Source organism: Podarcis erhardii (genome assembly GCF_964252035.2).
Source record: "Podarcis erhardii genome assembly, chromosome: 13".
In the NCBI taxonomy this organism is placed as follows: Eukaryota; Metazoa; Chordata; class Lepidosauria; order Squamata; family Lacertidae; genus Podarcis; species Podarcis erhardii.
This window is the reverse complement of record NC_138502.1, coordinates 32,634,366-32,646,587: the sequence shown is the minus strand read 5'-3', so window position 1 is coordinate 32,646,587 and position 12,222 is coordinate 32,634,366. Positions and strand designations below refer to the sequence as shown.

At 43.7% G+C, this 12,222-nt stretch overlaps 1 protein-coding gene across 11 annotated transcripts in view; it reads left to right on the top strand.

The window, feature by feature from the left end:
* Positions 1–395: 395 nt before the first annotated feature.
* TTLL6 (tubulin tyrosine ligase like 6) overlaps positions 396–12,222 on the top strand; it is a gene marked incomplete at its 3' end in the record, with an annotated part of 35,728 nt that continues 23,901 nt past the window's right edge. The window contains exons 1-7 of one of the 11 annotated variants that reach the window (XM_081837680.1): positions 1,255–1,686; positions 2,452–2,561; positions 4,706–4,804; positions 8,183–8,419; positions 10,347–10,384; positions 11,401–11,519; positions 11,639–11,769. In XM_081837680.1, the coding sequence (XP_081693806.1) occupies positions 4,716–4,804; positions 8,183–8,419; positions 10,347–10,384; positions 11,401–11,519; positions 11,639–11,769 (614 nt within the window). In that variant the 5' untranslated portion in view covers positions 1,255–1,686; positions 2,452–2,561; positions 4,706–4,715. Of the gene's footprint in view, positions 860–949; positions 1,226–1,254; positions 1,687–1,788; positions 1,930–2,451; positions 2,562–4,705; positions 4,805–8,182; positions 8,420–8,522; positions 10,385–11,352; positions 11,520–11,638; positions 11,770–12,222 lie in introns of those variants that run through there. The other 10 variants (XM_081837678.1, XM_081837675.1, XM_081837672.1 and 7 more) reach the window with 10 other exon arrangements.

Below are 12,222 nucleotides of genomic sequence, written 5' to 3'. Positions count from 1 at the left end.
CCTTGCTTTTCGAACATTTTGGAAGTCAAACAGACTTCCAGAAGGGATTAAGTTTGGCCCTTTTGTTTTTAATATTTATTTTGCATTTTTGTTTTTGAGGCTTTTTCGGTTAATTTATTCTTGTGACTGTGTGGAACCCAGTTCAGCTACTGACTGATTTATTGTGTAACTGTGGAAATGGATAAAAGCCCCCCATCCAAACAATGACTATCATCAGTGCAGGAAAGAAATTTTTTAATTTTTATCATCAACAATACTGTCTTATTTATTTTATACCGCAGTACATTGATTTATGCTTTCATTTTATGCATCAATGATCTCGTTAGAAAGTAAAATTCATGTTAAATTGCTGTTTTTAGGGGTTGTTTTTAAAAGTCTGGAACTGATTAATTCGTTTTGCATTACTTTCTATGGGAAAGAACGCCTTGGTTTTGGAACGCTTTGGTTTTGGAACAGACTTCTGGAACGGATTAAGTTTGAGAACCAAGGTACCACTGTACTGTACTGCTGCCAGGAAATTATCAGCAATGGGGCTAAACCCTCGATTCAGTATTTGCAGGTGGGGTTTGGGAGTGGAAAAAGAGAGGCAATTCTCTAGCAAAACTACACATCTCTCCCCTACTCTCTCTTCTTTTCTATCTGCGATCCATTCAAGAAGGAGGAAATGCAAAGAATTCAACTTTATTCAAATTAGCCGGTCCTTCAGGATCTCTGATTGGCTACGCCTTCCAACTGTGACCAGCGAGGGAAGCGAAGGGGAGAGAGAGAGGCAGCGGCAGTTCGTCCTCGAGGCTAATGTTTATGCAGCGTGGATGAACCGTAGGAAAAGTTCTCGGAGCGTATTCCGTTGGAACCGAAAGTACGCATGTGCGAGATTGGGGAATTAAAGAGGACGCCCGGCCAGGAGGGGAGGGGGAAGGGGACGATGGAATCCCGCGCGCATGCGCCCTTGCGCTAGAGAGGGCTCCTAGGCCGCAGCCGCCAAGCCGTCCCCATGACAACTACGTTTCCGCCCTGCTTTTTTTCATCCCACATCGCCATTTCCGATTTGTTGTCACCCCGAGGATGTAGTTTAGGCCAATGGAAAAGCAGCACGCTTTGGGGGGTGGGCTGTTTCTTTTTTTGGCCAAATGGAGCCCAGTTTCGGATCCAGTTCCAGCCAATTACGCACGATGAGGCGGAGCAAAGAAAGAGCGAGGTTTGTCTGTAGGCGGGGTCGGCGCAGGTTGGTTGAGAGCAAAGCGGGCGGTTGGGCGATGGCGGTAGAATGAAGAGCAAAGGCAGCAATAGGCTTGGAGGCCACGCCCCCCGAAACCAAGCCCCGCCTTCTCCATGGCAAAAAAGCGAGAGGCGCTTGGCTTCTGTAATGGAGGCTGCAGTAGTTTCTTTGCGCGTGTGGCTGTCCTGTGCTCTGTAGAAACCCTCCTCAGCTATGGCTGACTGAAAGACATTTTGCTGCCTCTGGCGGAGCAGCAAATGGCGCCTTTTCTCTCACCAGTTGAGGCGCATTAGCACGAAAGGAATATACAGTTAACTCTGGCTCCTGAGGGCAGAGAATCCCACAAGCACCTCTCCCGCCTTCCCCACTTCTTGGTAGCAAAATTGCAACGGCAAAAATAAAAGCAAGCAACAGTTTGCTGCCTTGTCACGACTCTCCAAGTCAGCTGCCTTTTAGCCTGCCTGATCGTGAGCAGATTGCAATAGTTGTTAAAGCACGAAAATGCAGTGTTGGCTCCTAGGCTCTCCACCCACCCCTTTATATTTTGCTGCGTGCACACCGTCCGTTTAAAAGTACATATCGCCCGCCCCCAGCTCAAATAATCAAGGGAATTATAGTTGGTTAAGGGTGGTGGGAAATGTCGCTTGGGGGGTCGACTATAATTCCCAGGATTCTGTGTCGCGTATCTGTGTGACTGCTTTAAATCTGTGGTGTGTATGCAGCTTTTGTTCCCTAGACACTGGATTTGCGTACTAAACAAGCTATAGTTTAGGGCCCCACTCTCTCTCCCCCCCCCCAATTCACTATTAATATACTTCTTATTTGTATTTCAGTTCAAAAATTACTTTGTATATATATATATTGCTATGTGCAAGTGGCTTTAGATACCTACTAGGTCCATAAATTCTACACAAAAAACAGCAACAATTTGTTGTTGACAAAGGACAGCTAACATATAAAGGGCCCCATTACCTTCAGTATCTTAGGGCCTCGTCAAACCTAAATCTGGCCCTGCCTCCCACCCTTACACTTAGCAAGTTGACAGCCTTTCCCAAAGCAATTGCTTTCCTCTTAATATATACTCAGTATGTTTTTATTGCTCCCCTTCATATATTTCCTTCTTTTAACCAGAGTGGAGCCATGACAGTTTCCCAGTTATTGCCTTACCCGGCTCTTAGTAACTCAGATCTGATAGCGCCTGCTAATCTATGTCCCCTAACTCTTGTCTCCAGCCCCACTTTCACCAGAGAAAGTCATAATAGCAAGCCCTTACAGATTCCATTATATATTTCCCAAGCCTCCCAGCGTTTAAAATGCACTACAGACATCACAGCTAATATTGGTACAGTATTTCCCCTCCCATCTCAGTGTGACACAATATAACTTAGCAGAGGTGGATTTAGGGGAGCTCGACTGGTTTGGGTGTGAACTGGGCACCACAACTATGATTTAGAATGGAAATGGTTTCTTGAATATTTACAGATAAATTGTAAACAGATAAGAACACTGGCAGGATTGTTGTAACAACCTGCAGTTCCATAAGAGTTTATATTTTAAAGAAGATGAATAAATGAGTAAGTTAATTTGGATATGCAGAAGATATTAAAAATAAATTTAAGGAACCACAGAAAGAGGGGGAAGGAAGTCAAGCATTGAAATGTCAAAAGGATTGTAAATTGTTGTCAAATCAGAGAAATATATAAACTTGAAAAGTATAAATATATAAATAAAATAGAATGGAGCACAAGAAGCAAGGGGGTTGCCCCAGCCACTCTGGGCAGCTTCCAACATACCGTATATAAAAACATTAAACATTTTTTTAAAAAAACTATACAGCGGAGGTTTTCAACCCTTTTGAGTCCATGGTTTCCTTGACCAACTACAGTGGTACCTCGGGTTAAGAACTTAATTCGTTCTGGAGGTCTGTTCCTAACCTGAAACTGTTCTTGACCTGAAGCACCACTTTAGCTAATGGGACCTCCTGCTGCTGCTGCGCCGCCGCTGCACGATTTCTGTTCTCATCCTGAAGTAAAGTTCTCAACCCGAGGTACTATTTCTGGGTTAGCGGAGTCTGTAACCTGAAGTGTATGTAACCTGAAGCGTATGTAACCCGAGGTACCACTACATTCTTTCTGTGGCACTCCGGCATGGCTCAGGAGCCCAGTTATGTCACCCCTCGCCTGCAGAGCTGGCAGCCTCTCACCCATTTTTGAACACCTTCCCCTGTGGAGGGTTCCCTCAGCCTCCTCTCCTTCTCCCCTCTCCTTGGGAGTCCTCTGGGCAGCTGCTGCTGCCACCCCTGGTCTCTGAGCTGCCCCCCACTGCTCCAAAGAGAGGTGTCTCCTCAGACTGCCCCACAGGGGCCTGGGACTTGTCTGTCCATTCCCAACAGCAAGGGCTGGTGGACAGCCTGGCTGGGCTCCCTCGCCCGCTTGCTTGCTTACTGGCAAACCAGCACCCCTTGGCCAGCCACAGAGGCACCATTCGCCTGCAGAGCTTGTAACCAGGGCTTCTGCAACAAACAGGCACACAAGCCTTTGGGAGGCAGGGGCACGAGAGGGCATCAGAGGAGGGAGGGAAGGAAAGAGGGTGCCATGGCACACTGGTTGAAAACCACTTCTATACTGGATTGCCTTCAGACGGCCTCAGAATTGAAAAACTTCATACCCTCCAAAATAAAGACGTGTGGGGCATAAACAGTAAAATTATCATTATGGAATGGGACGTCCCTATTTTCATAGGAGAACTGTTGGAGGGTATGCATCACATATGGTTCTGTGCTAAAGCGCGAAGCTAAGAACATGGGAAACTGAACATAAACAAACGATCCGCTTAGTCAAATTTTGTGTCTGTGTGCGCGCGCGCAAAGCTCAGGAAATTATGGGCTGCATAGTACACTCAATTTGTATTTTATTTTTACATTGTCATGCAGTAATATTGGATTTGTATGATGTGTGTAGTTTTTTACCCATTTGCTTGCTTAGCTATTAGTGGTGAAGTAATACTTTGTTATCAATTTAACTGTTCAGCTCGTTTATTCTAATATAAAGCTGCAGGATTTGCACATCGCACACCAGGAAAACCTTTCTTCATCCAAGCAGTTAAAATGTTTTTTAAAAGCATGTTTTACTGAGTTTCCGAAAGTAATATTGGTAAGATAAACTTTCAGTCTTTTTTTTTAAAAAAACCACAAACTTTTATCATTTGAAAATTGTGAACACATGATACTCTGTTGGCAGTCTAATATCAACAATGGTCAATAATGGAAAGACAAGTCCAGACAACCATTAATGAAACAAACAAACATTTCCCTGGTGACAGTGTGACAGATTCTGCTGGCTTTCCTTCATAGTGTGTCCACTATTATTTTGTAATGACTCCTGATTTGTGCCAGAGTCTGTCACTACTCCAGTCCTGTATTCAGAGCTGTTTGTTATCTCATTGGCTGAGACTTGTACTTGTGTTTGTTTTTTTTATCTTGCTTAGAGACCTCAAGATGGCAACTGCAACAAGATATTCTTTGCCTTATGAACAGATCTGGGAAGACCCTAAAGACCATGGTGAAGAATGGAGGGAGAGGATCAGGTTCGTTTTAGCAAATGCAAGAGTTATGCATGTGAGAGAGAGCCTCACAGTTGTAAACAGCATTATGTTTAGATTAACATCTATTTGCTCACTTGTCTAACATGCTGTGTGTTTATTTTCTGATGGTTTTTCAACATATTGGGAGTCCAAAGTCATATACAGTACCACTTCAGGTGACTACCTTAAACACTAAAAATAGACTCCTTTGCCAGATGTTACCATTCCACCCCCCATGTCCTCTAATCCTAACAGCGTTTAATCAGATATAATTCCTGTTTATTTAAGTAGCAGTTACTTCCAAGTAACTATGTTCAGGATTGCAGCCTAACGGTGCAGTCTTATACGTACATGTCAGAAGTCCTGTTGAAAGCAATGGTGCTTGCTTCTGTTTATTATTGTTTTTGCTCTGCAGTGCTATAGTTGCATGAAATAAAATGTCAATTGCATTTATTCAGAGTGTTTGTTTGGTATTCAAAGCTGTGTCAAGTTTGAGAGTAGTTGCGACAACTTTTAAGAACGAAAGAACTATGCCTTTTCAACTCTTTGCAACTTCACTACTATTTAATATACTTACTATAAGAAATTCCCTAGAGAAATTAACAATTAATAATTCTGGCATAGATTATTGCAACTCAGGCCAATGTCTATACTTTTTAACCTTTGTAATAGATGTTAGCACAATGTGCAGCACGGTGATATTATTTAAAGGATCGGTTCCCTAATATTTTTTTTTTGTATATTTCTAATTCACCTTGTTAAGGATGAAATACTACTGTACTACTAAACCATCACACAAAGATAGGAACAAACTGCTCAATAAGAGTCAGTGAGCTTTTAACATGTTCTAATTGCAATTTAGAGCTTTGCAGACAGTGTTTGTGAGCACAAACCTCTGACCATGAATGAATAGGACTTGGGGCAAACCAATTTGCTGGTTTTTATTACCAAGCTTGTAGTAATTGTTTGGCTTACTGCAGGTGTTTATTAAGAATGCATTTATATTGTTGTGGATTGCACTGAAATTTTTAATGAGGGGTGTTATAGAAATGTTATAAATCAATGGTTTTGAACCAGTATGCTGTGGCATCCTGGCATGCCTTAAATGGTGGTCCGGGGTGCCATGGGCAACACAAGCCTCTGTCCCTCTTTCCTTCCCTCCTCTGATGCCTTCTCATGTCTCTGCCTCCCAAAGGCTTGTGTGGCTGTATGTTGCAGCAGCCCTGGCTACAAGCTCTGCAGGCGAATGGTGCCTCTGGGGCTGGCCAGGGCGTGCTGGTTGCCAGGAGCTGAGGCAGCCTTGGAATAAGCAAGCAAGCGGGCGAGGGAGCCCAGCCAGGCTGTCCACCAGCCCTTGCTCTTGGGAATGGAGAGACAAGTCCCAGGCCCCTGTGGGACAGTGTGAGGAGGCACCTTTCTTTGGGGCGGTGGGGGGCAGCTCAGAGACCAGGGGTGGCAGCAGCGGCTGCCCAGAGGACTCCCAATGAGAGGGGAGAGGAGGCTGAGGGAACCCTCCACTAGGGAAAGTGTTCAAAAAAGGGTGGGAGGCTGCCAGTTTTGCAGACAAGGGGTGACATAACTGGGCTCCTGAGCCCCACAGGGGTGCCGCAGAAGGAATGTAGTTGGTCAAGGGAGCCGTGGACTCAAAAAGGTTGAAAACCTCTGTTCTAAATGAATGAATGAATCAGAACCAGGATGCACAGTCCTTTGGGGGACTTGGGCAGAAATCTAGCTTTCTCACTCCAGGCACTCCCAGACTGTCACTGTTGTCGGGTCGGGTTCAGTCCTGCCACAGAAGATTCAGATTGCACAGTTATAGCTGCTTGTGAGATGTGCAAGAAACCTGCTTTCCCCCAAGGATTGGACTTTTGTGATAAGGAAAATGGCAGGAAGGTGCACTGGAAAGTGTAGGAAAATCCGTGCTTTTATGCAGCACCATCTGACCTCCCCACAAATAAATGAGAAGGGATGCTTATTAAATGGCCAGCAGCCTAATCTCCATGCAGGATGAATGCTAAATAAACAGATTGTCCAGAAGTGACCTCCCTGTCCTATGCTTCTTTGGAAGAAACTGGAAGGAGACAGAACTCCAGCCTTGCTTTGGCCTGTGCAGGATTTGTCTTTTTCTGTGTGGGGCAGGAGAAGGAGGCCTGAGTTTTGTTCCCTTCTGCTGAGGCGGCGGGGTGGGGGTGAGCTAAAATATTTACACTTCACTTTGATTTGTTTCAGGGCTTTCTGCTTCTGCTTATTAAAATTAATGTGCCCTTAATATGCTCTGTGAAATCCTTCACACCATCACATGTTAGCATAACCTCTGCTTTAGGCAAAACAGTTGGGTTTTATTTGCCAGACCAAGCCTTACAACACAGAGGATCTCATTTACACGAGATCTCTGAAACACCTTGTTTTACAAATTCTCCTCATCAGTGTTCTGTTCTTCCCTTTCTTTAAACTTCTGATCATCCAAATATTTTAGGAATGTTTTTGAAGAGTGGGGATTTAAAAAATGTGTTACGAGTTGATTGGTTTCTGACTTAAAGTAGAACTCCATTTTTTTCTCCACAAGGTCTCTCTGTCCAAGGAATAGCTGTGTGAATAGCTACATGTCAGTGTGTCACTCTTGTTTATCCAGGCATTTCGAGGGTCCTGCTACAAAGTTCATGTGGATGAACAAGCTAGACTAACTTTTCTATCATACAGGGTCTAGTTTCCTAGGAGAAAAGCATGTTTGATGGGGTACAATTAATATCAACCCCACCCATGAAATGCACAGATCCCAGATAAAACATTTACTGTATCTTAACTTCCCTTTGAACTGCTTGCTTGCAGGAGAACTTGAACTGTTAGATTCAAGTTTCATCCTGTAGATTTGATAGACCCAGGGTTCTCTCATTCAACTTATCAGATGTCAGTACTGAGGTGGCATTCAAGTGAAGTGCATGTTCTTTTGGCCTATAACATTGCACACTAGACTCTTAAGGAGGACTGAACCCATAGAGATGAGCAGGGGTAAGCTATTTAAAAAGCACTGGCTGTCATAAGGAGGATACTTATAGCTCTAATGCCTGTGTTAGGGTGAATTCACTTTATGGTGAACATGACAGTAAAAGGATTGAGAGTCATAGTACATTTCTTTGTCCATTCACATGGATATCGTTATTAACGGAAAGAGAGATGTTGCATGACTTGCCTTCTGATGGAGGCGATCTTATCAAAATATAGAGAAATTCATATAGGTCCAGGCAATTAAGGAGAGATAAACAAAGACATATTAATATGTCTTTTTATTTGCTTAACAAGGAACTCCTTGGACCTGCAGACAAAGTGGATAGGAATGTGGATCCAATTTACTTCTTTGCCTTTTTTCCTTTTTACTAACAGGATGAGGGTATCGGATTCAGCACGAAGGTATGGTTCATTTCACACAGAGAGGCAAGAGCTGGAAGAGCTGGGTGAGAAGGATGTGTCCGACTTAGAGTTCCTTTCAAGTGGCCTGGAGAGAGAGGAAAGTGCATTGGACGCCACGGATCAGGAAACAGCGGTGTGTGAAGAAGAGAGCAGAAAAATTTTGTGCTCCGGGTCCAACACCGCTGTGAAGAAGAGAAAGAAGAAAAGGAGGTTAGAAATAAGTATTGAAAGCACTTGGGGCATCTGGCTGGGGACAAGGAAATGTAATTCTGAAAGTCATAAAAATATATGAGGCACTAACCAGGAGGCAGTGCAAACTTTTGTGGTAATAATGAGAAAGGTGCAATATAAATGCAGTGGGAGAAAACCAGGTGTGCTAAGAGGAAATTAGTGAATGAAAGAGCATATATTAATATACCTCCCACCAGGGGTGAATCTTCTGTGAAACTATTGAAATTTAAGTTTCAGGGTCTCTAAACCTGGAGGGGTCCCAGAACTTACTTTAGTCCACATTGCTTAAAAGAATTGGGTCTAGTAGACCCAAATGAATCACATACTCAAATTGATTAATTGTGTGTGTGTGTGTGTATTTCAAAGTTTGAAAGTCAATAGCACAGGTGTTGTAAAGGTTGCTCTAAACAACCCCAATGAAGAAGATAACAGTGGTTACCCAGACCTTGTTGCTGGTTGCAAAGGGGGCCCCATAACAGTTCAAGCCCCCAAAATGTGGGTCCGCCACTTCCTCTTAATCAATCATGCCAGTCCATTCGGAATGCTCAGCATGCATATTGATATATCCTTAACTTAGTTTTTCATTTACGTATTTATCCTCTGAGGTAGAATAGGCTGAATAACAGGGACTTGTCTGGGGCCTTCCTGTGAGTTTCAGTTCTGAGTGATGAGCTGAACGCAGGTGTATCATTCAAATTCAACTGGCTTTTCTCACTTTTTAAATACAAAACAAAGAACATTCTGCTCTCTATAGCAGTTTCCAATCTGTCTGAGGTTTGGCTGTCGGCAATCTAGCTGCATGCCCGATTGGCCTTAGAGCAAGGCAGCTTCTCTGCCAAACGAACCGTACTGTTTGTGGTTCATCTGATACCTCAACCCAGGGCCCTGGGAGTCATGTACTCACTTACTCTGAGACTGCAGAGATCGGCGAGCAAGCACATTTGAAGTAAATCTTGATCACTGCATCGTTTTTAGTCTCCATCTATGGTGCTATACCCTGGTGCAATCATGCAGGGCCAAGGGGGAAAGCTCTGCACCCCATCTGAGAGCAGGAAGCTTGTACACTTTACTAAACTTCCACCAGCATCTGTCACTGTCTGAAAAGATTTAGCTCGTTTCTGGTTTTAATTCTAAAACAGCCCTGTAATTAAGCGTTTTCCTGATAGCCGTAAGATATAAGGAATTGCATGCAGATGAGAAAGGGGGCTTGTGGGGGAATGATGGAGCACTCCATTGTTCCTCTGTGCCCAGTATTGAAATGTAGTGGGTTGCTACAGGAGAGATGGAGCTTAACAGACTAATAATAATAATAATAATAATAATAATAATAATAAAGCTTTGCAGCTTATTTGCAAGGCTTTTCAAAAAATTGTCAATATAATATTGTTATGGATATACAGACAGGCTTCCGAAGGAAAGGGTCACAGCTTTGTGCGGCCATTCCTGGAGTCATATGCAGGAGAAGGTGAAAATTTCTCTATAGCAGCAATTGTCTTGATCTGGCAGCATATTTTTTGCTGACATGACATTTGGTGACTTACTCAGACTGTTTGGAAGCTAATTATTTTGTATATTTTTTATTTATTAAACTCATTAGACTCGCAGCAACACACCCACAACCCCAGTGGCAGACCTCCGGGTCTCAAATTTCAGCAGCACCCTGTGCAATGCCAAACTTCAATTCCCCCCGCCCCACCGCCTCTCACCTTCCAGTCTGCATCATAGTTATGGCGCCCCCTGAGGCGTTCCGTGAGTTCATAGGCAATGTGGTACTTGAACCATGTACACCTGGAGGCAAAGACTTAAAAGAGGTCCCAGAAGGTACTCAGGTGCTTTGCAATAAGACCATGAATTGGTTTTGCCTGTCTGCCTCTGTCTTTCTTCTTCTTCTTCTGTTTTCCAGATGACCAGTGATAAATCTGACCAACTGCAAGTACGAGAGTGGTGAGTGCCCTTCTTTGTCCCCAGTTGTGAAATAATAGAATGGCTTTATTTCTCAGTCACCATTCTAAATAGTGAGAAAAGCACCATTTGCACAAGGTCACTGCATCGTTTTTAGTCTCCAGCTATGGTGTTATACTTAAATTGGAATTTTGTTAAGACCAGATCTTTTTACCAAAATATATATATATATAGAGAGAGAGGGTCACAACTGTAGTTGAAAATATACTTTAGTAACAAACGTATAAGTTAAAACACAGCCACATACATTGCATTTTTTGAATTATCATTACTTAGGGCAGCCTAATGTTTGTCAAAAGAGCTTTTCTTTGGCATATGAAGTAGAATAAGGTAAAGGTAAAGGGACCCCCTGACCATTAGGTCCAGTCGTGGCTGACTCTGGGGTTGCGGCGCTCATCTCGCTTTATTGGCCGAGGGAGCCAGCGTACAGCTTCCGGGTCATGTGGCCAGCATGAGTAAGCCGCTTCTGGCGAACCAGAGCAGCGCATGGAAACACCGTTTACCTTCCCGCTGGAGCGGTACTTATTTATCTACTTACACTTTGACGTGCTTTTGAACTGCTAGGTTGGCAGGAGCAGGAACCGAGCAACAGGAGCTCACCCCGTCGCGGGGATTCGAACCGCCGACCTTCTTCTGATCAGCAAGTCCTAGGCTCTGTGGTTTAACCACAGCACCACCCGCGTCCCTTATGAAGTGGAATATATATTATCTAAATAAATAAAGGCTAGGGTAGGAATTTGCAAGGTGAAATGTTATGATACAGAATAAATATTACGTATCTACCAACTGTATCTTGGCATCTCCCAGGCTCAAGCAAATTATCATCTCTTACATTCATTCCATGCAATTAAAATATGTACAACTTAGCGGCAGCATTTTAGATTTAGATGTGTATTTGATGTGACCCTCTGAGTTGAACAAGCCTCCCCACCCGATGTTTCCTCTTGCAGATGTATCTATTAAATGCTGATGACACCATTCTCTCTTCTATGATGCAGTGCGACGGGCTGCTATGATGTGTGGCCTCCGGGAGGCAACTGAAGTTGATGATTGGACTCTGTATTGGACAGATTTTTCTGTCTCACTGGAACGGGTGCTAGAAATGAAAACTTACCAGGTACTTGGTGTTTCTTCTGAAGTGGTGGAGCTAAAACGTCCACCTTCATTTTTTCATTCATGAGAAAGATCCGAAGGCCTAGACAACAATCAGGCTTTTGTTTTGGACTCCTCTTTTAGAAAATAAACCATTTCCCTGGGATGTTGGAAATCTGTAGGAAGGATCTTCTGGCCAGGAACATGGGCAGGATGCTAAAGCTTTTTCCGAAGGAATTTAACTTCTTTCCCAGGACCTGGTGTCTTCCTGCTGAGTGAGTCTTTCCTAAATCATTTTCCATCTTGGCTCTCTTCCCCTCATCATCACAGAGATTGAGGAATCCGGGTGGACACAGAGTGGAGAAGCAAAGTCGGAAGCGGGGGGGTGGGGTGGAACTTTTGTACAAATGGTTTTTAAAAACCGTTTTATCAGGTCTTGTCTGGTAAAATGCCACCACCCCACTAAGGGCACATTTCCGCTTGTGCCATGCCTAGAAAGTGGTTTTCCCCTTACCTCACTCCATTCCAAGGGAAAACCCGCTCTTTAGCTATTGATTGGAAGAAATGGAAATCTGAAGAAAACCTAAATTGCCATTTGCTCTGACTGAGCGCCAAAGAGCAGATTCCCCTGGGTGGCAGGGAAGCAGTGGAACAAGAGGAAGTGCGGATAAGCCCTATGTAGCTTAGCATAAATGATTCTGTCTGTCCTGTGGAAAAGCTCTTCTGGA